The sequence below is a fragment of the Lontra canadensis genome, unplaced genomic scaffold, assembly GCF_010015895.1.
Source record: "Lontra canadensis isolate GAN:19392208 unplaced genomic scaffold, GSC_riverotter_1.0 scaffold1, whole genome shotgun sequence".
Lineage (NCBI taxonomy): Eukaryota > Metazoa > Chordata > Mammalia > Carnivora > Mustelidae > Lontra > Lontra canadensis.
In genome coordinates this window covers 26,534,616-26,562,085 of record NW_022630995.1, presented here as the reverse complement: position 1 = coordinate 26,562,085, position 27,470 = coordinate 26,534,616, and the positions used below count along the sequence as shown (strand labels likewise).

The 27,470-nt window shown below is 42.5% G+C and overlaps 1 protein-coding gene across 2 annotated transcripts; it reads right to left on the bottom strand.

Annotated features, from left to right (window-relative positions):
* Positions 1 to 1,812: 1,812 nt before the first annotated feature.
* LRRC66 (leucine rich repeat containing 66) lies at positions 1,813 to 25,056 on the bottom strand. 2 transcript variants are annotated; one of them, XM_032851933.1, is made up of 5 exons: positions 24,821 to 25,056; positions 22,362 to 22,859; positions 10,554 to 10,723; positions 5,635 to 5,824; positions 1,813 to 4,028 (listed from the first exon to the last, which is right to left on the bottom strand). In XM_032851933.1, the coding sequence occupies exons 2-5, from the start codon at positions 22,852 to 22,854 to the stop codon at positions 1,828 to 1,830; spliced, it is 3,054 nt and encodes a 1,017-aa protein (XP_032707824.1). In that variant the 5' UTR covers positions 22,855 to 22,859; positions 24,821 to 25,056; the 3' UTR covers positions 1,813 to 1,827. The 2 variants fall into 2 exon arrangements, with proteins under 2 accessions (XP_032707824.1, XP_032707815.1); XM_032851924.1 differs by lacking the exon at positions 24,821 to 25,056 and having other exon boundaries at positions 22,362 to 23,052.
* Positions 25,057 to 27,470: the final 2,414 nt, after the last annotated feature.

The window sequence follows — 27,470 nt, the reverse complement described above, 5'->3', positions numbered from 1 at the left end:
GGATGCTCAAGCAATGGAGCCACCCAGGCACCCCTCTTCCTTTTATTTTAATGTTGAAGGGACTTGGCTATGCTTTTAGCCAGTGGGAAGGAGCCACTAGACAGGGAAAGCTTGGAAGTGAAGGAATGGGAAACACAAATGGATCCGTGCCCAGGACTGCAGCACGAGCTGACCGGAGGGATTAACCTTGACCATAGAATGCTGACTTCTTAGCTCAGAGCTGAGGAGTGTAGACATGCATAGTCACAAAGTGTACTGCTGTGGGGTGGGGAATGAGGGGGTTTCCTTCCTGACAGCCTAAATATTCGCAGTGAAAGTTCAAGGACAAGGAGATTTCAAAATAGCAATGGCAAACAACGGGGGAGAAAGTGATCAGGGATGAGTGAAGGTCTCAAAGGTTGGTAAAATAAATGAATAAATGATTGGTCTACACGATATAAACCAGAATGCAGAATGTGTGCAGAAGTGACAATGTCATGAGAAAAGTCTAGATTATGGAATTCGGTCTTTATATAGGCAATGGTGCGCATCAAAGGTTCTTGGGTTTTTGTTTGTTTCTTTGTTTGTTTGTCTTTTTACACCTAATGCAGGGCTTGAACTGACAGCCCAGAGATCGGGAGTTGCGTGCTCTCCCCACTGAACCAGCCAGGTGCCTGCATTGAAGGTTTTTGATTAGTGGGGAGATGAAGAGAATGTAAGACTTTTGGGGTGGGGAGTGCGGGCGAGGAGAAGTACTAAAGGTCACAAAAAAGCCTTCAAATGATCTAGGAGCTCGATAAGGGTGTGCCTTATTTAGGGGTTGAGTGTGGAGATGACAAAGTTAAGAGTCACTGAGAAGCCAGGTCCTAGGGGGCTAGTGGTGATGCCACCACGTGGATTGGAGGATGGGTAGTTCCTTTTCCCAAACTCAGTCCACTCCCATCGTAATCCACCCTAAATATACACTCTGAGAAGAAAAAGGGTGCTTTTGGGGCAAACCCTGGTTTGACATCAACTGCCTGGCTTTCTCCAGACTGCCGCACTGAAATGTCTCCCTGTATAGACATACACGAACTTCCCCGGCATAGAGCTCAGAGGTCACTCAGATACAGGAAACGCATGAGAGAGAGCCAGAGATAAGACAACAAGTTTAGTCTCTTTCCTGGGTGGATGTCATGATATTTTTGGTCAAGAAAGAGACTGTGGGAGATCATATTTGTAAAGGAAAATGATGAATTTTAGGTGCCGGGATGATCTATGTGGATTTGGGCTACTGGGGTTGAGAATGTGAGTCTGGAACTTGGGAGGGAGGTGGGGCCTCGTGGGGCACATGTGGGCGTGGTCTGTGTGGGGCTGGTTGTGAAGCAGCGGGGCCCAGGGAGAGCGGAACATCAAGAAGACTGGGATTAGATCCTTGAGGAATGCTCTTTGAGAGGGCACGCCGAGGTGGACAAGGAGTGTCGGGAAGGAACTGGAGAAAATGCCAGAGAAGCAGGTGGATACACAGAGGAGAACACAGCTCCTGACAGCCCAGGTTGGAAAGTCCCGCCAAGGAAGGGCAAATTAAGGACAATGGCAGGATAGCTTCTCCTTTTTACAAAAAACGCCACTTCTCTTCTGGAAGACTGATTTTTAATTTACAGTTCCGTCTACAAAATGGTCTCTCTTGACATCACTTATGAAAAAATATTGAGTTGCTCTGAACCCTCCCCCCCGCCACTTTATAATTTGATGATCACCCTCCAGAAAGCTGTACGGTTCTCTGTGCGGAATGTGTTGAAGGTCTGTTCAGCAGACCCGGACGGAAAATCTGGGCCCGTCTAAGCACTTCGATCTGGACGCAAAATGTTACTCGAGTTCCCTTTGATTTTCAAGTTCCGCATCGTAGTAGAGCAGGCCCTCGTGCAGCCGGCCAGCTCCCCGCAGGTGGCCCCGGGTCTGCCTTTGAACGTGGACGTGGACGTGCTCTGTTTCTGACTGCAGCAGGTTCGCTTCTGAGTATTTACTCCCCTGTCTATCAGCGACGGGCTCCCGTGCTGCTGGTGAGCTGGGTTCATCTGGGGGCTCTTGAAATAACGGTGTCTGGCTCCTGGAACCGTTTTCAGCACAACCCCCCTCTCCTCTTTCACACTGGAGAGTCGGCTCATCACTACTGGATTGTAACACCTGTGTTCGGCTTCTAGCCTTTCTGGAATCCGAGTCCTCCAGAGGGCATACGAACCCCTCGCTTGCTTCGGTGTCCACCAGGTGGGAGTTCCTGTGGCCCCCTTCCGAATGTTGTTGTGCGGGTTGCGAGGTTTCACCTGCAGTGATCTTGAGAGGTATATCATGTTGAACTGTGTTCACTTCCTGAAGGCAGGCTTCGTGTTTATAAATGTCTGAGTCTCTTTCGTGACTCTCGCTCTCGTCAGAGTCTGAGGAACATTCAGCCGACCATGGCGGTGTTTGTGGTACAACATCTGCGTTGAAAAACTCTAAGTCTCTCAGTGAGTAACGCCACGTTACCGTCTCTGATAGGAGAGCTGCGGCGTAATCACCGAGGACCGTTCCTGGGAGCTCATCACTGGAGGGACTGTTACCGCCCAGCCATCCAGGCAAGGTCCGTTCACCCTCGCATGTATCTGTGTCAGAGGCACCTTCCAGACGATTCTCACACAAACCAGAGTCTGGGCCAGAAATGAGAGGTTTTTCAAAACAATCCTCCTGATTCTCACACTCCTCCAGAATCTTCTGGCAGGGGATATGGTCGTCAGGCTCCTCCAGTGATGTAACATGGTCCCTCCTCACCCCTGGGTCCCCATCCTCTGGGGGCTCGCTGGCTCCGTGGCTGTCCCTGCCATGTGTCTCTTCTTCGGTCCCATTTCTTGCATCCTCCGCACTTGTCGAACTTAGAGTAAATAAAGACCCTTCATCGGAATCAGATTCATAGTTGCTGTCCATTGTGTACTGAGGGCTCGAAGGAGCCTGTTTCTGCACCGGTTCCATGTTAGTGGGAGTGACCGGCACGTCATGGCCCCAGCCTGGAGGAAAGACGGGTGGTTCTGGGCTCTGCTCTCCCCAGTCCCTGAGTGGGACTGCACTGTGGGAGGCGGGAGGCCCTTCTTCAGTGCTGGTCTCCTGGAGCCTTTGCTGCTGTGTGTCCAGCAAATTCAGGTAACCGTCCCCTTGCATTTCCTTGGAAAACTCCAAAGGGAACCGCTCATTCTCTCCAGCCCTCTGTGCGTTCACACGCATTTGCATTTTGGAGAGAGAAACTGCCATTTCTCCTGGAGGCGTGCGGGGAGAACCTTCCTGGGCCCCAGTCGCATAATTTACTTCCCCAAGAACATATTCCTTGCGGATGTGATCCCGTCCTGCTGGAATTCGTTGGTTATGATCAGCATTTGGACGTCCTGGGGGAGCAGAACGGGCTGCACGGTCACTCAGAAGTATGTCATCCTTCCCCCCTCCTGGCCCTCTGCTGTCACTGCCCAGTCCCCAGCTCCGCCGGTGGCCCTGCTCCCGTCTGCCCTCTCCTGCGGCTCCGTCGGGGATGACAGCAGCGTGGGGGATGGCAGGCTCTTGGAGGGGCCGATCTGTCCTCCGGTGCTGGGCCTTCCCCGAAGCTTCCATGTTGTCGCAGAAGCCCTCATTCCAGTACGCGTTATCTGCGTTATCCGCGCGGTCCAAGCTGGGCCCCTTGCGTCTGCATCTCTGGTGCCACAGTCTGTCAATGAAAGGCCTGGCGAAAGCCCCCAGGCAGAAGGCCACGAAGAACGTGATAAACACAGCCAGGCAGACGGCCAGGGCAAGGTCCTGGGAAGGGTCTCCCTTTCTTCCAGCTGCGGGCGCATCCCTGGGGCTCCTAGCCCACCTGGACCACCGGTGGGGCCTCCCGTTGGCTGGGGCGCCCTCCGTTCCCGGGGTGTCGGAGTGCTCAAACCCGCCTGCCTGGGGCCTCTCGGCTCTGCTGGGCGGGAGGCTTTTCACAGGCTTCGTGGGATGATGAGGAAGGTGGGTCTCCCTGGAACTTCTGCTTTGGGGGGTCCACTGGTATGCCTCCTCATCCCCTGTAAGCGGGGTGGGAGGAAACACAGTGAGTGGGCATGGAAGAAAGGCTCTGTGGGTCCCCCTCAGTCCTCACCTGGCTATGTCTCAAGGGCACACTGCGTGACAACAAGCAGCTTTACTGACTGATAATGGGCTCAGGTCATGATCTCGTGGGTGGGGAAATCCAGCCCTAAGTGGGGCTCCATGCTCAGCGTGGGGTCTGATTGAAGAGTCTCCCCCCTGTCCCTCTGCCCCTCTGGCCACTCATGCTCTCTCTCTCAAATACATAAATAAATCTTGAAAAAAAAAAAAAAAACTTCTCTGTGATCTTGATTTCTTCGGAACCTGGTAAGCATGGCCATTTTTCTACCTAAGTGGCAGTTGAGAGTCATGAATGTAACGGAGTCTAGGACTCATTACAAAAAACCTTACCCTACTCCCCACCCCCGTATTCAGTTAGGAGTTGGGAGATTTAGCCCAGATGGTTAATGGCCAACAAAAGTTTTCCAGAATGTTCAACTCTAGTAACCTAGTCTAGCAATTTGGGAGAATGTCAGGGAATAAAGAAAAGTATAGTTTTGAAATATGTGTGTTTTGTGTGTACACACACACACACACACACACACACATATAAAATAGGATTATACTTTCATAGGGTTAGCATGCATTTTATTTTAATTCCAGTCTAGTTAACATACAGAGTTTTCAGAGGCAAACCCTTTAAATAATCATGTCTCACATTTTAAAAGTTCCTTTTTTGATCAATTATTTGTTAAGGATTGGGATTGGGGCACTTGGCTTCAGCTCAGGTCGTGATCTCGGGGTCCTGGGAACAGCTCAGGTTGTGATTTTGGGGTCCAGCAGCCTCAGGCCCCCTGCTCAGCAGGGAGTCTGCTTCTCCCCCTGTCTATACCCCTCCGCCTGCTCCTGTGTGTGCTCTTGCTTACACACTCTCTCAAATGAATAAATGAAATCTTATTTATTTATTTATTTATTTTTTTTAAAGATTTTATTTACTTATTTGACAGAGAGAGATCACAAGTAGACAGAGAGGCAGGCAGAGAGAGAGAGGGAAGCAGGCTCCCTGCTGAGCAGAGAGCCCGATGCAGGGCTCGATCCCAGGACCCTGAGATCATGACCTGAGCCGAAGGCAGCGGCTCAACCCACTGAGCCACCCAGGTGCCCTTTTTTTTTTTTTTTTATTTATTCTTTTTTTTTTTTAAAGATTTTATTTATTTATTTGACACAGAGAGATCACACGTAGACAGAGAGGCAGGCAGAGAGAGAGAGGGAATAAATGAAATCTTAAAAGAAAAAAAAGACTTGGGATAAAAAAATGTGACATTTTGGGGCTTTGTCTCCCTGTGAAATTACTGTTTTTGACCAAATCCAATGATTTCTGAGCCACTGGCACTACGTTTCTTTGATCACGTGAGGACAATCATTCATGAACCGAGGGAGACAGGTACCAGTGACTCTTCTGTGACACAGCCAGTGGCTGACTAAATGCCCGAATCGACACTCTGGCTTTCAAGGGGACTGTCGTGGTTTCCAAGGAGACTATTTCACGTGCTTTTCTCAGTTCAGCTGGCACCATCTCTGGGAGAAGAGGCACCACCGACTTACCCACAGACTCGCTGCAAATGCCGTTCCACGTTTTCTTCCAGGAGTCGGAAATGACATTTTGGAAGGCTGCCACGCTGCAGCCACACTGCCACGGGTTGTCGGCCAAGTCCACCTCCAGATGGGGAAGTTCCAGAGCAATGACCATCATGGGTGGGATGGCGGTCAGAACATTGTTGCTGAGGTCTACAACCTGTTTGAAAAGAAACAAATTTAGGGCAGTCTGTGAATGAAGACATGTAGAGACAAAATCAACAATAGTTACAGGTATTGCTTCCATTGCTATGGAGGCAATACGAATTTAGGCCTGATTTGACAGTTGGGGAACACTGAGTTTAAATTTCTGCTCTGCCCCTAGCAACTCTGTGAGCCTCAGAAAACTGTTCATTTTTTAGGAGCCTCCCTTCTAGGGTGGTTGTGAGGGTTAGATGCACGTGAAAGCTTTCAGTATGGTGCCTATATCAGATGCCCAGTCATTTCCTCCTCTGAGTGGTAATTTGTACTTTTAGATAAAATCGAGACTCCCTGTGATTATCAAGGTCTAGAATTAGATACCAGGTCTAGAATTTCTGGAAGCACTGTGATCTCGAAAGTGACCAAGGATCCTGGGCCATGAGAACGTAGAACACAAAAGAACCGTGTTTGAGAAGTAGCAAAGAGAGATCTTTAGGATCAACAATTATCTCAAGGGTAGTAGTACATTTCCCTGCATCTATGGCCACCTGATGTATCCCAGATGACTAATTTTTCTAGTCTAATCAGAAATGAGGGGGACCTGGGGAACAAAAAGTCTTCAGTGGCTCTGGAAACGGAGAGCAGGGACCTGCAGAAGTTGGCGATGGCCATGACATGATACGGCGGGGAAGGTAGTTGGTGTAGCTCTTGCTACCGTTTGCAGAGTGCTGCTGTGCAACAGGCATTCTACTGGGTGCTTTGACCTTCCCCTCCCCTTTTTCACAGAGGAGGAAACTGGGCTGGGCCACATAGTACACACCACGAAGCCCCTAGTACTGGGGCCTGGTGCACAGCGGGTGCTCAGTAAGTAAAGGAGAAAGGAATGAATGAATGGGAGTGTCAGAGCTGAGATCTAATCCAGCACCAGGGCTGCATGCCTTTCCCTCTGGAACATGCTGTCTTGGAGAGCCTGGGCTCCCACTGCCTGGGAGGGAAGGGCTGCGGGGAGGAGGCCGGAAGCAGCAGGCCGCAGGGGGTGGGGGGCATGGGGCTTAGGGAGGGCCAGGTGGTAGGTAGAAGAACAGAAAATCATAAAAGAGAAAATGGAAACCCTGCTGGAAGGGGAAAAAAAAAAAGTAGGCCATGAATGAAAGAGAGTCTGAATGTCACCCAGGTCAATTGTTTTATAAACACCAGGGAAAAAACAGCATTGGCATCTTGGGTTCTATAAATTCCTAAGAAGAGCTGATTTAAACAAACAGCACCATGACCAAGACCACCACGTGTAGAATCAGAATTCTCCCTGAACTGAGGTAGTGAGGGTAACCTTTTTAGTGCTGAGTAACCAAGCAGTCTTGACTCCCAAAGGAAGGTTGCCTAGAAAAGGAAGGAGACGGGGTTGGGGGAGAAAAAACTACTTCGCTTCGCCAGGCCTTGCCTGCGATCAAGAGCTTTCTTATGAACCCCCCGCCGTCCCCCCACCCAACAACAGAAGGGAATACTCTGGTGTGTTTTGGCCAGTGATTTTCCTTTTAGTGCATCTGCATTTTGTTCATCCCGGCGTCTTATATGACAAACCATGGAACCGAAAACAAAACTGAAGCAAGGACAGAAAACTCATAAAATGATTCAGGAGGAATAAAGATGAAAGAACAGTCTAATTTGCCTAAAGAAAAAGCCATCCACCATCATTGGAAAGGGGTGTGCATGATAGAAAGATTGGGAGGCAACGGATGTTGCTACACGAATCACAGTATCCAAGAAGAATGGGAAAGCTTAAGAAAAGGAATGCTAATTTGAAATGCCAGTGAAACTTCTTTCGTTCCAGCAAAACACGATGATGACTTTATGATTTGAAAAATTGATCTGGCTTCTGAAAAGATTCCCACGTGGGAAGACACAGAGTGTAGTGTAAGTACTAAATACATTCTCTTGAAAGAGAAAAAAAAAAAAAATCAACATCTCTTTTGATATTCTAGCTTTCTGGTACCAGATAGTTTCATCAGGTTCCGAAACCAGTTTTTAGAGTCATTGGCAAACATGTAGATAGGATAATGGAGAAAGAGAAATTGTATGATCCTGGGCGAGAATTGCAGATGATTTAAAACATTCTTGGGGCTAAATGTTTTATGCTAAAAACATTTTTAGTTTGCCTGTAGCATCTCTTCCCCGTGAGCTGCTGAACACTTACGAAGCACGGTAAAAATGTGTAGGAAATAACAACAGACATAGGGCAACTGCACACACAAATACACTTACAGTCAGTATACAGTATGTGAAATGAGGTTCCCAGGCGATCCGACAACTCATTTGTGGGGTGTTGGGGAGCACTGCCAAGTGCTCTTTTCTCATCTGCTCTGATAATTACTGTGGCAGAGATGGTCCCCAATGGTCCTGCCTCCTGATATTCATGCCCTTGAGGAATCTCCTCCCGTGGAGAGGAGGTAGAGCCTACAACGTGGTTCTAAGCCAGCAGATATAGCAGAACAATGTGATGTCACTCCCATGATGACATTGTATTAGCTTGTCATGTTTTTCTTGCTAGCAGGCTCTCTCCTTGAGGCTCGATGGAGAGGCCCACGTGTCCCAGGACTGAGGGCAGGCTGAGGCTGACAGCCAGGAAGGAACTGAGCCCTCAGTGCCACAGCCCACTGGGACCTGCCTCTTGTCAACACCCATGTTGGCTTGGCAGAGGGTCCATCTCCAACTGGACCTTTAGGGGAGTCTCAAACCCTGGCCAACACCTTGACTTTGGCCTCTTGAAATACCCTTAGCAAAGGACCCAGGGCCTTGCCTGGCTTCCTGGCCCCCCAGATCAGAATGTTTTATGAGACAGTATGTGTGTGGTTTTGGACTGCCAACTTGGTAGTAATTTGTGACCTACCTACTCATGAGCATCATTCATTTATCCATTCCTCTGTTCAGCAAGTGTTTTTAGATTCACGTTATGAGTTAGATATATGTTAAGCACTAGAAAGCAAAATAGATGATGATGTCCATCCTCAAAGAGATTATGAGGATGAGGCACTAACAACGAACGATACCTAAAACTAAATGATTTCAGCAGTGAGGAAAAAGCAAGGGAGCAAGGGAGTGTCTTGTGCAATGAGGTTGGAGAGGCAGGCAGGGGCCAGCCCTTGTTGGGAAAGCTTAGAAGGATTTTTAACAAGAAGTGGCACAGTTTAGTATGTTCAGAGGGTGGGGCGCTGTGGCCACTTTTGAATTTCTCTATGCAGTCTTCATTCAGAAAGACCTTGCTATATTCCAAGTACCATTCAAGACGTTATGTGCATTAAAACATTTAAATCTCACGAACTTCTATCAGAAAGGAATGACGTTACCTGAGAAAACTGAGGCACAGAGAGACGCGGTGACTTGCCCAAGATTGCGTGGCGGCAACGTGGCAGAAGCTAGGTAGGTCTCAACCCGGGCAGCTGAGCCCAGAGCCCACCGACCTTACTGCTGCCTCACTCTCCTCCTTTCGGTAGAGGAGGGACCTGGGGGGCCCTGGCTGACAGGTGGTAGCTGGAATTTTGTCTCCCACCTATACTTGAATTAACACTTTTCATAAAACTGGGAAAAATCAGCTATGTCAATGCTCTCTAGTATGATGGCCCTGTAGCCACACATGGCTTTCGAGCACTGAAATGTGACTCATCCCCCTGGGCTGTGGGTACAGATAATATACACCAGGCTCTGAAGTCTTAGCATGAACAACAATGTAAAATATCTCGTTAATGATCTGTATATTGGTTACATGGGTTAAGAATAATATTTGGTGATACTGGGTTAAAAAATATATTACTAAACGAAATTCACCTGCTTATTTTTACTTCCTGAATGTAGTTACTAGAGCATCTAAAATTGCCTATGGGGCTCGCAGTTTGTTTCTACCAAATGATGCAGGGCTGTGTAAAAAGTGAGGGTCTGTGATGGAGGGTATGGGGGACTGAATCTTTCCCTAAGACCTCGGTAGGTATCCCACTGGAAGCCCTTTGGCCTTTCTAAAGGAGCATCACAGGGAGACTGTAATTCTCCCCCCACCCACCACCAAGAGTGGGGAGGGTGGAGCAAAGTGCTTGGGGCAGGGGCTGCAGCGGCCAAGCCCCATCAGGGCTTTGGTTGTGGGGTTGGGGGGACCCTTTTGTTCACAGCTGTCAGCACGTTAGTGAGATTAACTGCAAGGTGCCTGAGAGACAGGCACGTAGTAAGTACTCTACAAGTATGGCCTGTTATTATGATTATTTTTATTATTTACGCCCCGTGTGGGTTTGGAAGCAACGGAATCACTGGCCTTCAGGGCCCCACAACATCCCGTCCAAGGCTGCTAAGCATCGCCCAAATGTGGCTCGGAGGAGCGGCCTCAAGTGCTCCAGACTGCGCAAGCCCCGGGGACCTGTGACCCACCCTGCAGCTCAGGGCGGGAGCCTCGGCGATCACCGGGATTGAATTTCCTGCCAACGGATAAGTGGAAACTGGGAGTTGGGTTTAATTTGATTTAGAAAAATAATGTGCCAATTCTTGCGGCTGAGTATTATGTTTGAGTGAAATTCTTGTCTATGACTGAGGCATTTGATTTTGAGGCAAGAGAAAGACTTCAGCAATTTCAGCCGAGACTTAAAATAGGCTTCTAGTTTTTAACTAAAAGCCAGCGCTCCTGGGTGTGGAGAAACTCTCTGGCAGAAATATTCTAATGTAATTGTCCAGCTGCCTGCGTATTGGAAATCCTCTAAAAGTCACTTTATAACCTGTAACTTCTTGAGGTCCTTGAAGGCTTCTGGATGAATCCTGAATATCTTGTTGCTTTTTAAGTAGAGGTTCTCCAGCCGCGGGCAGTTCCGGAGGTCTGACAGACCGATCTGCGTTATCCCATTGAACGACAGGTCCAGACTCTGTAATGATTTCAGGTTCCGAAGTCCTGTTAAGAGAAAAAAGCACATTAAATTATCCAGGGGTGATGTTCACTGCAGCATTGTTGATCGCGGTGAAACCGTGGGGACACCCTGCGGGGCTGTCCGTGGAGGGCCGGCTCAGCGGCGCAGCAGACTGGGATTCTGTGTACGGTCACCGCGGGTTGCAGGACAGCCCAGAGTAGGATTCCAGTGTTCCTGGGGGGGAAAAAGAGCCACACACAGACAGATAACACATGTTCTGAGCATCCAGAGGTAAAAGGCTGGGAGGGAGAGGAACTGATCGGTCAGTAGTAGTAACACTCCACAGTTCTTGTTGGTCCTGTAACACTTCTAGGCATTCGCTTATTTTTCACAGGTAATAAGCTATAGCGAGGTTTTGTTTTCTGGCAAAATTGTTTACTTGGGTTTTAGTCTCTATCTTTGTATCCAGAGGGTAACCAGGAGGCCCATTTGGCACAGAACACAAAGGCTGGGAAGGAGGTGCCAGTCGTAGCCGACTTCCAAATCTGATTTCCCACATGAGTCTCATAAGGATGCCCTGCATTTTCCCAATTCCCTTCTGCTCTGTTATCACAGTTTGTGTCTTTTTTTTTTTTTTAAGATTTTATTTATTTATTTGAGAGAGAGCAAGCAAGAGAGAAAGAGCATGAGCAGGAGAGGGTCAGAGGGAAAGGGAGAAGCAGAATCCTCACTGAGCAGGGAGCCCGATGTGGGGCTCCATCCCAGGATCCTGGAAATCATGACCTGAGCCGCAGGCAGACGCTCGACCGACTGAGCCATCCTGGTGCCCCTCACATGTCGTCTGTTTCTTCAACCAACTGCTACTTAGCAGAACAGGTTGGTTCAATTCCAGAAGGGAGTATTGTTTGTCTACAGTCTGCAAGGTACTCATTACCGAATTGATTATGCAGAGATGATGACTTAATGTAAATAGTCGGACATCGATGTTATCATATGTTCACAACAGCTGAACTGATTAAGAGATCATTAGGACAACTCAATCAAAACATTAGGAACCAGGCACTCAGTGCTGAGGACAAACAGAGCACAGCATCCTCGTGTTGGAGTGAGTGATAAGACATACACACGAGAAAAAGTTCCTGATTATCCGAGCCCTTACACCCCAGCATCCTACTCTACAGGGAACTGGTGTTTGCCTATCAGCCTCTTAGTCAGATGATTAGTCCCTTCGGGGAGGAATTCACATCTTTGTTAACTCTTGCAATGTCTGGAATATATAATAAGCTAGAGGTCACAGTCTTTGACCTGCACAGAGATTTAAAAATTACGGAGATAACAATAAAGATTCAGTACAAAAATCTGCATTTCTAGCTTCTCTTGAAAATTCAGAGGTCCAACTGGCACGAGATAATGCTCAGTTGGAGCTGAAAGAGGGCTGCCTGTTTGAGCTAGGGCGGGCGCTTACAGAAGAAGATGGTTTCTTTGTACTCAGACCTCCATCAAAAACAGGAAAACAAAGGACAGGCCAAGAAGCTGCATGTTTAAAAAAAATAGGGAGGCGCCTGGGTGGGTCATTGGTTAAGCAACTGCCTTTGGCTCAGTTCATGATCCCAGGGTCCTGGGATTGACTCCCGCATTGGGCTCCCGGCTCAGTGGAGAGCCTGCTTCTTCCTCTCGCTCTGCCTACTTGTGTTCTCTCTCTCTCCCTCTTTGTCAAATAAATAAATATAATCTTAAAAAAAAAATTGGAGAGAACCAAGGCTGATATTGAGGTGGCACAGGCTGGTAAGAAATACTTCTGTATTGGTTTGTAAATAACCACTGCCGGGTTCCCGTGTGCTGCCCCATAGCCCTAGGCACCCAGTTGGAAAGTCCAGGCTACAGGCCAGTTGTTAAATATTTTGAATACAATCCTTAGAGAAAATATGTTTCTTCATGGAGTGAAGAGTATTCCTACACATTTTAATATGCAAACATATGGGTCTGTTAAAAAAATGCAGTAGAAGACACCAATATACAAGAAGCTGTAGTTTCCTTAACACTGGCATGGCACTTGCCTGGCTCCACGTGGCTATGAGCTCATAGTTCCTGTAATGTGTCACTGCTTAATTTGAATGGAACACGGACCCTAGGAGTTCAGTGGAGGGAAGAAATCATTTTATTTTATTTTTTTAAGATTTTATTTATTTATTTGACAGACAGATATCATAAGTAGGCAGAGAGGCAGGCGGTGGGGGGGGAAGCAGGCTCCCCACTGAGCAGAGAGTCCGATGTGGGGCTCGATCCCAGGACCCTGAGATCATGACCTGAGCCGAAGGCAGAGGCTTTAACCCACTGAGCCACACAGGCATCCCGGAAGAAATCATTTTAAAACTCTTGTTTAATTGTATACTCTCTTTATGCTCTAAGCACTTCACAGACATCTCCTTTAAATCATCACAAAGCCCTGGACATTGTTAGCATCTCGTCAACGACAAAACCTAGGTGCAGTGAAGTTAAGAACTTGCCCCATGTCTTAGTAGGTGGAGCTGTGGAGCTGGGATTGAAACTCAGATCTTTTAGCTGTTACCGTTTAACCATGAACATTTCACACACACACACACACACACACACACACACAAGCAAAAATAGTAAACATGTACCGTAGGACTTACAATATATATGTATGGGTCAAGTGTATGACAATGCTAGCACAAACACCAGGAGAAAAGAGGTGGAAGAATATAGTTGTAAGTTCCTTGTGTTACAGGCTAACAGTGTAACACGACATAAAACAGGCTGTGATGTCAGGGTGTGTATTGCGAATCCCAAAGCAACCACAAAACAACACAACAACGGCAAAGAAGTATGGCTAGTCGGCCTGCAAAGGAGATAGAGAGGATTAATTTTAAGATTAATTAAAGAGGATTAATTAATTAAAGAGGATTAATTTTAAAGATACACAATGCAAAAAAAAAATCAGAAAAAGATAAAAGGGGGAACAAAGAACAGAATAAACAAATAGAAAAAATATCAAGATGATAGATAGAAATAACAGTCTAAAAATACCAAATAAAAGGCAAAGATTCCCAGTTTGGATAAAAATTCAAGAGTCAACTATTCAATTCCTACAAGAAACCTACTTTAAATATAGGAACATGAGCAGCATACATGTAAAAGGATAGAAAAAAATAGTCTTTTCTATAAATGGTGTTGGGATAATCGCCCGTCTTTAAAAACTTCTAGATGTTATTCATACCACATATAAAAAATTAACTCAAAACTATTTTAAAGCTGTCATAAACCTAATGTAAAAACCTAGATTTTAGGGCACCTGGGTGGCTCAGTCATTAAGCGTCTGCCTTCGGCTCAGGTCATGGTCCCAAGGTCCTGGCATCGAGCCATGCATCGGCCTCCCTGCTTTGGCGGGGAGCCTGCTTTGCCCTCTCCCACTCCCCCTGCTTGTGTTCCCATTCTCTCTGTCTCTCTGTCAAATAAATAAATAAAATCTTTTAAAAAAATCCTAAATTTTAACCTAAATATAAATAGATCATAAACCTAAAATATAAAATGTAAAAAAGTAAAGTTACAAAACTTCTAGATGAAAACATAGAAAAATCTTCGTGACTTTGGATTCGGCAAAGATTTCTTAGATATGACACCAAAACACAATTTATAAACTAACAAAGTGATGAAATGTATTTCACAAAAATGTAAAATTCTGCTCTTTGAAAGACATTATTAAAATAAAAAAATACTCAAGCCTCAGACTGGGAGAGAAAATATTTACAAATCACGTATCTGTGAAAAGTCTTGTACCCAGAAGAGATAAAGAACACTCAAAACTCAGTAATTTAAAAAAAAAAAAATTAGAAACTGGCCAAAGATTTATATACATCATTAGAGACATACGGATGGCAAAAAAGCGCACAGAAAGATATTCAATATCAATAGTCACTAGGGAAATCCAAATTAAAACCACAATGACATATGGCTAAAATTAAAAAGATGGCCCATACCTGGTATGGGTAAGGATGTAGGACGACTGAAATTCTTACACAGTGCTGGTGGGGATTTAAAATGATACAACCACTGCATACAACACGGGCAATTTCCTCAAAAGTTAAACATCTACTTTACATACAACTCAGTCCTTGTCTGCCTAGGTTATTTACCCAAGAGAAATGAAAGCACGTATCACCACAAAGACTTCGTTTCATTATTCTTTTGACGTTGATAGGAACAGTAGCAATAATCCCTCTCTCATCTCTGATACTAGCAGTTTGTGTCTTCTTATGTTTTTTTTCTTGGTTAGTTTGGCTTGGTTAGTTTAGAGAATTATCATTTTTATTTTATTTTTTCAAAGAAACACATTTTGGCTTTGTTGATTTTATCCATTGTTTCACCTGTTTTAAATTTCATTGATTACTTCTGCAATTTCTATTATTTCTTTTCTTCTGCTTGCTTTAGGCACACATGGCTCTTACTTCTTTAATTTCTCAAGATGGAAACTTATGTTTTTGATTTTAGACTTCTCTTCCAGTGGATGCTTTTAATGCTATACATTTCCCTCGAACTGCTGCTTTTGCCATATCCCTCAAATTTTGATAGACTGAATTTTCATTTTCACTTACCTTAAAATATTTTCAAATCCCTCTTGAGACTTCTTTTGTGACACATGTGTTATCTAGAAATGTGTTGTTTAATTTCAGGGATTTTAGGAGTTTGTAGCTTTCTGCTGCTGATTTCCAGTTTAATTCCATTGTAATCTGCGAACATATTTGCATGCTTTCTGTTTTTTACTCAAGTTTGTTAAGTTGTGCTTTATGGCCCAGAATGCGGTCTGTCTTGGTAAATGTTTTATGTACAGTGGAAAAAAAATGTGTATTCTACTATTGTTGGAGGGAGTATCCCATACATGCCAATTAGATCAAGTTGACTGATAGTGATATTCAAGTCAACTACATCCTTATTGATTACCTGCCTGCTTAATCTATCAACTGACAGGGGAGTGCTGGAAGTTTCCAACTATAGTGGATTTTTAAAATTCTCTTTTCAGTTGTCAGTTTTTCCTCACATATTTTGACACTCTGTTGTTAGGCATATTCACATTTAAAATTATTCCATCTTCTTCAAGAATTGGCCCCTTTATCCCCTTTATATAGTGCTTTATTTATCCCTGATAGTTTTCTTGTTCTAAAGTCTCCTTTGTCTGAAATTAATATAGTCACTCCACTCTCCTTTTGACTAGTGTTTATCTAATGGTTTATCATTTTTTTTATGATTTTATTTGACACAGAGGGAGAGAGAGAGAGAGAGCAAAGCAAGAGAGCACAAGCAGTGGGAGCAGCAGAGGCAGAGGGAGAAGCAGGCTCCTTGCTGAGCAGGGAGCCTGATTCGGGGCTTGATCCCAGGACCCTGGGATCATGACCTGAGCCAGAGGCAGACCCTTAACCGATGGAGCCACCTAGGAACCTTTAATGGTTTATCTTTCTCCATCCCTTTAGCTATCAGGTTTATTTATAAGAACCAAAAAAGACAGCCAATGTGCCCACAAAGAGGTAAATGTATATCCATGCAATGAATTCTGGCAATGAAAAGAAATGAACTTTTAATACATACAACGCCATGGATGAATCTCAAAGTAATTATGCTGAATGCAAGGAGCTATACCAAAAAAAAAGAAACAATATAATTGCATGAATATAAACTTATGGAAAATACAAACTAATGTATAGTGTCGGGAAGGAGATCATTGGTTACTGAAGGGAGAGGATGGATGGGAAAGATAAATCATAAAGGGCATGAGGAACTTTGGGGATACTAGTTCATTATCCAACAGTGGTGATGGTCTCATGGGTCAGTGTGGTTCAGTGAGTCAAAGGACAGATCAAAGAGCGCTTAGCAGACAGACGAGCAGGGGCCTCTGATAACGTACAGACTTACAGAGAAGTCTGACCAACAACAAGATAGTTGATGGGTATTCTGAACTCACATGAAATTTGAACTTTTGCAGAGAGAGAATGGAAATCACCCATTGTACCCATTGTACCTCAGATCACAGAAGTGACCATCATAGCAAAGACTGGGATGGGGAACAGAGAATTAGAAACTCAGGATGATCAAAAGGCACTAGAGGGGAGCTGACATTGTTCGAGCACCCATTACGTACCAGATGCTGTGAGAAATGTTTCACACATATCATCACTCTATGTGTTAAAGTTTTTACAAGCACTATCGCTAACCCTCATATCCTCCCCATATATGCCATCATCCTCAGTTAAAAATAAGAACCAGGCAGCTTTTTATAGGTTAAGTGTCTTGTTTAAGGTCAATTAACAGGTAAATAGAGTAATATAAGAGGTATAAGGGTAAATAAGAAGAATGGGACCAGAACATCCTAAGCATGGGTTGGCAGAGGGGGTGGGGGTGGGAATAGGGACTTTGAAGGCAGAGAGTTATAAGGATACCCCCTTATTTGACTCCCTTCATAATATCAAGCTAAGATCCCCAAGAAGAAGGTAAACTCTGCAGATAAGAATTAAGACTGTTAAGTTCAGTTACACCTCCTACCTGAAAAATTTCCATCTACCTCTAATTTTAGAGAATTAAGGTTTAATTCTATTAAGAGAACTGGTGGGGTCCTATAAATGACATCGTTTGCTTAGGGTCTCCCAGAGTAGAGTTGGGAAATTTGAGTAAATCTTCCACCGTACTTGGGTGCGTTTCTCAATGGGGAAATGTGTTCTTTTAAAAATTTTGCATGGCGAATCAATGTTGAGGGGGTACTCAGGTGAACAAAAGAAGTTGGGAGGGGCAGTGACAGCTGGGGCATGGACATCGGAAGGTAGATTCCATGTTTCAAGAGAGGGGAGTTGAACATTGGGAGGAAAATATGGAGGCACTTTTGTGGGGAAGGAACTATTTATTGAACTGTTTTCCGATGATCACATAAGCCATAGGAGGCAGGAATCTGATTAGTTTTTGCATTTAAGCAGCCAGAGGCATTTTTATTATTTCTAAGAAATTGTCTCAGTGTCTCTTAGAAGAAAGGCCATAGAGGGTACTCCCAGACACTAAATTGCCTTAGGAATGTTCCTTTGGACTATGAACTCCTTAAATGCTCTCCTAAGAGTGATAATCTGATAACATAGAACAATGATATTCAGGGAGTTCTGGCTTCAAGTTCAAAGAGTATTTAGAATTGAAAGAGTCTGAAATGGTCTTAGACAAGATATTTTATTCATTAGGTCAGCGCTCAACGTGGTCAGTTTTGTATAGGTGAACCAAACACCAGGCCTTCTTAGCTTACTGACATACATTCATGTGGCTGTTGTAGAACCTGACCCAGTTTTGAGAATACAGCTTATTGGTATTTCCATAATTCAACAGCAATCAGGAAGAAATATGAAATAGATTATAACATACTTTTGTTTTTACCATACACTGGTTATGTTTTTTTGTTTTTTGTTTTTTTTCCCTCCACCAGTTTCAAAAGTCAGGTATTATTTCGTCTCATTTTAACACATTTATCTCTTGGGTTCCAGAACTTAATGGGTTAAATGTCAGGCTGTCAAATCTGGTCTGTCAACCTAATTGGAATCCCAGGAAGATGTTGGTCCTTCTGCATTTCCAGGTACTCTATGGGCACTCCAAAAATACTGCTTGTGGGAGAGTTTAACTGGAGATTGATTCCATTGTTTGAAAACTGATTTTTCTGCTATTAACACTGTACTCCAAAGATCTGGGAGCAAGATCAAATCAGAAAGCTTAAATTCAGAGCCGGCTAACTGTTTTGTAAATTGCATTGGCTGGCACTTGCCTTGGGTGTTTCCCCAACGTGAAGCTTGTTGGTGACATCACAGCTCACTCTGATGACACGGGATCAGTTGAGTCTGGGTGATCAGTGTGAGCTTTCGCTCCTACAAAGGTGGGCCTTCCTGAGTGAAAGCGATTTTTCATGGCTTCTGTAAGCTGTCACCATTTGAAGACGTGGGACAGGATTTATAAAAGCACACATGTGTTACAAGGCCGGTTGTTTGATTGCTACTTTGTGAGAATCTCTGATTTATTATTATTTTCGATGAATGCAAGCACTTCTATAAACAGGCAGACACAAATGAGTCTCAGCTCATGAATTATGTGGGCCAGGCCTTCCACACTGCAATAGCTATTGAACATTTTAGAAGATAACTTGAGATTTAGACAAAACCGAATTGATAATTTGTTTCTAAATAGACTGTTATTCTCAGTTTGTGCCAAGACAGAAAAAATAACTAATATTTGCAAAGTACTTTACACATATACAAAGTACTTTTCCCATATTTTAATAGCTACCATTTACTATGCCAAATGCCATGTTACATACAGTAGGTTCTTGAAATACATTTTTCCTTGAATCCTCACTACAATTCTATGAGTAAATATTATATTATCAATATATTACCTTTGTAACAAAAAAATTTTTTAAGTAAACTGTACCCCCAATGTGGGGCTCAAACTCACAGCCCCAAGATCATAAGTAGCATACTGTACCGACTGAGCCAGCCAGGGGCCCCCAGATGCTGCCTTTACACAGGCTTAGAACAAAGGAATCAAAGAACAAAGGGAGGGTCAGAAATAGAATGGTACTCCAGGCAGCACCTCCCTTTCTTTTACCAGTTTTCCCCCTCCAAAATGGGATTTCAAAGTCAGGGTGACTGAGCCACGGTCACAGAATCGTAGAATGGCAAAGGGATGTTACAGGGGGGCCCAACTGAAGGATGTGGCGATTAGAGCTAAATAATTCAAATCACAAAATGCTATGGATAAAAGAACTCTGAATTATATCCAGTTAGATTCAAAGCTTACATTGGCGTCCCACCATCAACTGGTTTCATTCATCTCTCTATGGTTTCATCTGCTAGAGTTCTAATAGAGTTTCAGATACATGACTGGCTCATCACCTTTTCTTCTCCTTTGTAAGTGTAACATTTTTTCTGATCTTTTGGGGAGGCAGAAGTTCAACTTGGAAAAGAAAGATGGGGTTGTATATGCATTTTATAGGATAGGGGTTTTTGGTCCTTAAATGGTATTGTAGTCCCTCTGACCTCCAGTTAGCTCTGGGGAATACATCTGCCTTAGGGAGATAAGTTAAGTGGTGGGATAATATTTTGACATATTACTCTTTTATCTCTATGTCTCTTTTTCCATTTCTCCCCATTCAACCAGAAAGTAGGCTTTGTGTTAACTACCCCAGGGGAGGCACGGGGCAAGGTAGAAAACAGAGGAGTCTACAAGTCTTTCTGGCTTTTGTTTCCAAAGGCCTAAACCTTTAGACGAAAGGAATTTCTAGATCTAGACAGAGGGTTTTGAAGAAACAAAAAAATGTGAAGACTTTTCTTCAAACTGAAAAAACTGAAATGTTCTCCGGCTGGCAGGGTTGGTAAGGGACACACATAGACGGAGAGCGACACACACACAGACATGCACATGTGCACGTGCCCACACACACACAGACACATGCACATGTACACTTTGATGCCTTGTCAGGGTATAAGATTCTAGAGCTGTGGTACAAATTTGGGGAAAAGCAGAGGAAAGCTCATGGAAGACTGATACTAAGTACAAGTATCTCACACCCCATCCCCAACTGAGTCTACTAGAATGCGAGCTCAGAATCAGAAATTACGTTGGGGTATAGACAACAGAAGGTTATATCTCTAGTACACTTGAACTTATGGGTTGAAATTCACATCAACCATACTAGTTAAAATTATGTTATATCATATGCATATGTGTAGCTACCATGATGATCGTCATAGAGTTATAGCAAAAAAATGGCAGTAGTCTAAATGTTGTTTGATTAACCCAGTTATAATGTATTGTATATATCAAAGCTATTCAATAATATAAAATACTATTTATGAGATTGCTTAATTATAGAAAGATGTTCAAAATGGACTGTGACATGAAAATACAAATTATGAAATATGGAAATTATGATCCAATTTTGAAAGAAAAATATGTAAATAGGCATGAGGAATAGACTTAAAGAATATATACAGTTGATCCTTGAACAACACAGGATTGAGGGGTGCTGATCCCCTGCACAGTAAAAAATTTACATATAACTTTAGCTCCCCCTAATTACTAAAAGCCTGCTTTTGACTGGAAGCCTTGCCCATAACAAAGTCAATTAACAAATACGTTGTATGTTGTATGTATTATATACTGTAGATGTTATTAAGAAAATTGTAAGGAAGAGAAAATATATTTACAGTGTTCTGTGGTACTTACAAAAATAAATCCATATATAAGTAAATCTTTACCAAGGTCAACTGTATAACATGAAGGACTTAAAAGTTTTCTCCTTTAAATATTTTTTAATTACTAATGTTCTACAAATAGCAGGGTTTTAAAAATAAGAATATAATAAAAATTACAAAATAAGGTGCAATTAGTTTATACTTCACACTGAAAATCCTGCACATTGCTTTTATGAAAAAGCTTATGAGGGAAGACTCTTCCCTTTCCCACATCATTCTGTTGATCTGATGACTGGGATAGTCATTCCTTCACCTGGCAGGCTATTGCCAAAATGATGCTTCAAACAAGACCAAAAGCTGGGGAAAAAGCAAAACAACAAAATATGAAAGGAAAGAATGGAAAATAAGAAAAAAACCTAATTTAATGCATAACTTGGGATGGAGAAAAAAAAGACAATATCCTTACATTTTCTTTTTTTAGCAGAATGTCTTATATAAGGTAAGTACTTAGCAAATAGTGACCAAGACTAAAAACAAACAAGGAAAGGAAATTGTCTAGCACTCCTGGATATTAAAAAAGGCAAAGGAAGTTGCAGATTATGACTCTGATTATGAATCTGATATCTTTTCTCTCTTTTTTTTTTTAAAGATTTTGTTTATTTATTTGACAGACAGAGACCACAAGTAGGCAGAGAGGCAGGCAGAAGGAGAGGAGGGAAGCAGGCTCCCCCAGGACCCTGGGATCATGACCTGAGCCGAAGGCAGAGGCTTCAACCCACTGAGCCACCCAGGCGCCCCCTGATATCTTTTCTTAATAAAATACTGGTGATTAGTTAAGGAGGTCCAGCATGTGGATTACTGAATGCCAGAAGCCATGGGAATTTATTAAACAACAGGATATGTGGAGTATCCTGTTAGAAACCAGGATAAAGAATTCTGATTTTGATTTGACAATAAGAAAGTTTATATAGTAATCCTACAACATTAGCATATTTCTTGTCTACACTTGGAGGACAATTGGACAAGCAGATGTAAAATGTATTCTAAGAAAACAAAAATTATAAATATGGCAACATACTTAATTGGAATTGTGCTATACACTGAAAATATATAAACTAGTTATTTCTTAGTACTTTCTATATTTAGTAACAAATATATGATAATCAATGTAGATAATCTGAAGTCATGATTATTTAGCACTCAAATACTTCCTAGTCTCTCTCAACAAAACTCTATTACATTAATGTAAGTTATAATGATGAGAGATTCAATTGCATTGGCTATGAATTCCACATATTTTAACTTGAAATTCCGCTAAGAAACTCATTTATCTGTCCTGATGAAACTGCTTTACTTTTAGCAATTTCCTCAAAACTGACAACAAACATGGAATTCTTACAGGCATAAAAGATCTCCTTGTTTCTTGGGCTAGCCCATCTCTTAAAATCGTACTTACCCTTGGGAATGTCAGTGAGTTTGTTTCTTTGAAGAATTAACAACTTTAGAAACGGAAGCCTATGCCTGCCGCTGCTTCTGTGGCGTTTCCCCCACGAGGACTTGGCACTGGGTAGATCGAGAGAGAGCAAGCGGATGGAACTGTTGCTGAGGTTTAGTATTTCCAAAGTGTGGAAGTGCGCAAGAGGGCTTAAGCTGATGTTCGAAATGTGATTGTTACTGAGGTCCAGATGTTTTATATTCCAGTCTTTTCTCACGCGAGACTGTACGAGATCCCTAAGGAAACTGGCACTTGCATCCAGTGTGGCCGCTGGCTGGGGCATGTCCACACGGGTATCATGCTTCCCAGTAAAAGAACAGTTTGTCAGAAGATGTCCATTCCATTGGCACTCCAAACTGAATAAAATACTGCCTTTTCTGGATGGGTTTGTCATTGTTCCAGGAAAATAAAGACCTGTTAGCATTGTTAGGACTCGGAAATGTAGGATTTTCATAATGCCTAGAGAAAGGAAAATGAATGGACTTATTCAAAATAACGTATGTGACAATTAACATCGAAGAAGCAGAAAATTCAATTTTCAATTTAAGGTTTAGGAAAATTATTTTGCCTTGATTGCCAATTTAAGTGCATTTGATTTCTTAAAACTTGGGGCATTAAAATGTAGCTTAAAAAATGGTAAAGCTATGGGGTGCCTGGGTAGCTCAATCGGTTAAGTGTCTGCCTTAGGCTCAGGTCCCAATCCCAGCCCGGAGTCTGCTTCTTCCTCTCCCTCCTCCCCACCCCCAACCACACACATGCTCGACTTCTCTCTAAGGCTTTAACAAAATGGTAAAGCTATAGTAAACAATTACATTTATGTCACAATTTAAATAACTCCCCTGATTTTCTAGAAAATATTCACTTGGGCCTCACCTCTGTTATTCCAAGAACACTCACCGTGCAGTCTGCTTTGGAGGAAAACCTACCAAGATTAAAGACTTCTGTTTTTTTGCTGGTCATTAGTACTGAGCAAAGTCTATTATGCTTATCTACAACCTGTAATCAGCTATGTGGTTTATTATGTGAGTGACAAGCCATCCAGTTACACTAAACTATGAACTATATGAAGGGCAAGTTCAGTTCACAAAGGAGACTCTTGATTTTTTTAAAAATTAAAAAATTTACATTTTTTGTGACTTTAAATTTTGAAATTATTTAGACACAACATAAGCAAAATGGGTTATAAAAATGATGGCCTGCATCAGCACCATCAGGATTTAATGAGATACATAAATATCAAGTCTCATTTTCATCAAAGTTTGAGAAGCAATTGAAAATTTTAAAGTAAGTATCTACAATGGCTAAATGTGTATACACAAAAATTTTCAAAGAAAATGGATAGTAAACTCCCCCAAAAGACTGTAAGTTCCCAGAAGGGCCGTGTTTTCCAAATATATATATTTCACATATTTCCAAATATATATGTGTGTGTATATATATAGAGAGAGAGAGAAAGAGAGATCCATTCACAATAGACTCTTAATTTTTTTTTTATGACTAGAAGAACTACATATATGTATATAATTCCTCTTCCTTCTTCCCATGTTTTATATTTTCAATAGTCTGTAGTCTGTCCCAAGGCTGTGCTGTTTGGATAAATAAGTGCACGGAGTGAATGAAATGAAACATGTAACTTTTAAACTTTGGTTTTATACAAGGTCAACTCTCCTACATTTTAAAGGGCACCTAAATCGAGGTACACATGTCCACGAACCGTAACGGTGCCCTACAGCATAGAGCAGTGATTTATTTTGATAACGTACTTCTTACATAATACCAGACATTGAATTAACTTGTCCAGCCAGAAAGATATTTGTCTCTCTATTCAAAGCCGCAATCATTGTAAATACAATTGTAGACCTTGTGAATGTAACAATATGAACAATCCCTAAACACAGTCATTCACAGGCACCTTATTCTGCAGTACTGAAGAGAAACATATGATTGACAAATACTTATGGGGGCATGTTAAAAATTTTCACTGACCTGGTTCTTTTTAAGTTGAGGTTTATATGTTAACTAATAAATTTGAGTTCAAAAAGCTAGATAACTTTATGTCTTAAAATGAAAGACACTGATTTATAAAGAAAAATTATGTGTATTATATACAGACTGTCATGTAATAGGTAAAGAACTCCTGAGAACTCTAGAAAAACTTTCTAAGGAAACTGGAAAACAATTAGGTAAAATGTCAGTCTTTAAATGGACACATTCAAGCCTAAGTATGAGGAAGCCGAGATATTGGAGGTGTGTGTGTCAGAGAGTGAGATAGGAAGGCTCTAGAAAAAACAGAAAGTACAACAGAAACCAAGAGGCCATTCTTCTATAAAAGGGAAGTTAAAACAATTGGAAGAAAGCAGAAGGCATGTTTGATAAAGTATAGAAAGAACACAACAACAGTAACAGTTTCTAAGGCATACCTTCTGGTCCTTGGGTGGTTTTCAAATGGGTCTCTGTCTGGATACAGCCAGGTGGGTGGGGATTTAGACCTGAGCCTTTAAAGCTCCACCCATCTGCCCTTGGAGCCTCCCTGCCCCTGGAAACTTCGCCCTTTCGTCTTCCAGGTTCTGGCCTCTTGCCTCAGTGACAGTGGGCACATTCCCCTGGGACACGGAGGGAAGAGACACTAGAGAGAGACAGTCTGCAATGCACAGAGGGTAGGACTATCCAAATAGCAACCATACAGTTTCGAATGATGAGCTCTAGGATTCCAGACGGATTATGTAAACACCAATGTATTTAAGTATACTCAAGGTATAGTTAAATCTATCATGTTTGTATGATTAAGCAGAAACCCGCCAGAGTTTTAATCATTAAAAAATCAACAGCAAACAATTTACAGAATCTTTATTGTAAAGAGAGATCATTAATAGTTATTACAAACTGAATTAACTGAAACTCAGGTTAGCAATCCAAAACAGTTAGAGGCTTATTTTTATATGGCATAATTTGTAGTCTTTGCCCCCTCAACACTTTTTAAAAGACTACTAAAAATATCAGCATTTCAATGGTCTCTTTTTCGTCAAGTTAAGCACCATAACGTTCTTATCCTCTTTAAAAAAAATTCTTTCAAAGCTAGGTAGAACTTCCACCGTCCATCATTAGAGCTATCACACAAAATTTATTTCATTTTTGTCATAACACACAAAGAATACAAATAAGGATATATTTAAATCTTGCAGACCATATATAGACAGTCCCCCCCTTGTGTTGTTTTGCATTTTCCTAGCTGCCTGTTGGATGGTTTCTGAAATACTTTGCTTTTTATTTCATTTGTCTCCCTCGTTATTGCGACCTCTCTCTGAAGTGATGCGGTTATTTACACAAGCAAGAATCTACCCCCCTCTCCTGGGAGCCTGTCTTTGTCTATCTACTTTCCCCGAGTCTGCTTCTTGTCCTATCAGTGCTCAAGGCAGGGGTTGAACAACCAGCAGAAAAAGGCAAAGTTAACATTTCGGGTTTTGAAAAATACCATCTGGTGGTGAGAACGAGGAGCTGAAGTTTTACCATTATGCAAAGTAGATCGCAAGTGAAATAGACGGTTTGTTCCTGATCTCGTTTCCCGTGAGTTTTCCAGGTCTACATCTCAATGAAAAGGCAAAGGCTACCTGCAAAGTGTCCTAAAATACTGTACCTGTTACCTTTACAGTCCTATAAAAACATCAAAATATCCTCTCATGTTAAAAGCACTTAATGGAGATGTATCAAAAACACAAGTATTTCTCAAAGAGGAGTAAAAATAGATTGCTTCGTGAATTATACTCAATAAATAATACTTTGTAGCGTAGTGTTTTGTGGTTTTTGCAAAAATATTTAGACTTTCCAAGCAAATCTAAATAGGACAAGAATGTGAAATTAAAAATAGACTATGTGTCTGAATGAAAATTCCAGCGGATTTTTCTGAACATCATTCAAATATGAAATGACACTGCATATATTCAAATAAGTTCTGACTATCACAACAATTAATAACACTCAGAGGTCAGAAAGTTCACTTCTTGGGTGATGGGCATTAAGGAGGGCACGTGAGGTGATGAGCACTGGGTGTCGTACATCACTGATAACTTACTGGACGCTGCATCTGAAACTAATGTACTATAAATTGGCTAACTGGATTTAAATAAAAAAAAATAAAGTTCACTTTCCCCCTTCATTTAAAAACTGCACTTAGTATTACATAGTAAGCTCATCTCCTTCAGTACACTTTAATGACTGCTCGTAATCTCTAAGGCATCTGGTTGCTCTATCAGAGAGAACTGTGCATAGGCTGAATGCAGATCCATTTTTGTATCGATTTTCTTATCTACACAGTTCAAAGTGACCACGGCAGAATACTGTTAGACTTGAACGCAGAGTGGGGCTTATGATTTATCTCTACTGCTTATTTTACAGCAAACTATTTTGAAAACTTGGCCCCTGATGCTCTGTGTGTGATTAATAATACCAGAGAGTTCCTTTTAAGTCAATTATAAAATACATTAAAAATCAACCGGCTTTCAGGGTTGTAAATCATGACAATGGGATTGTCATGATTTGGGATTGGGATATGAGGAGCAGAGATCAGTTCTCATACTTACTCCAAAGCTACTTAAAGACGAATTTTCTCTATCAGCACCCTTCACACCATGCTGCCCAACTTTGTTCAGGCCCAGCGCACACTGCAACGGGTGCTCCTTGAATGGCGCAGTGGGGCGGACTTGCCTGGGGCCACGGCCTCCTGCTTTGCGCTGCGTTGCCCTGAGGCCTGAGGGTCTAAATATCTTAGTGACCCTTTTACCCAATTCAGGTACCCCCAAGGGCCAAGGCCCATCAGTTAGGAAACCGCAGCAGCCTACAGCTAGGCTAACTGGACTTCTCTATCACATAATATTTTGGATTGGCACAAGCTAGTTTAAAATCTGATAGCAGTTGGCCAATTTTTTTTGACATGAGATTGATTTTTAATTTTTTAAACTAGAGTAAGCATGGCTGTTTTATTTGATCCTTACCTGCTTAGGTGAGTCTGAATTTGTCTCTGTCCATTTTTAAATATTAAGACTTCAGTGCAGATAGTGAAAAGGACACAGTATT

Excerpts from the sequence above, each read along its gene's own strand:
- LRRC66 (XM_032851933.1), bottom strand. The coding sequence starts at position 22,854 with ATGAAAATCCTACATTTCCGAGTCCTAACAATGCTAACAGGTCTTTAT. Across the intron at positions 10,724-22,361 it reads ACTCACTGACATTCCCAAGG|GACTTCGGAACCTGAAATCA; the intron begins GTAAGTACGATT and ends TTCTCTTAACAG. Across the intron at positions 4,029-5,634 it reads CATTTGCAGCGAGTCTGTGG|GGGATGAGGAGGCATACCAG; the intron begins GTAAGTCGGTGG and ends CCCCGCTTACAG.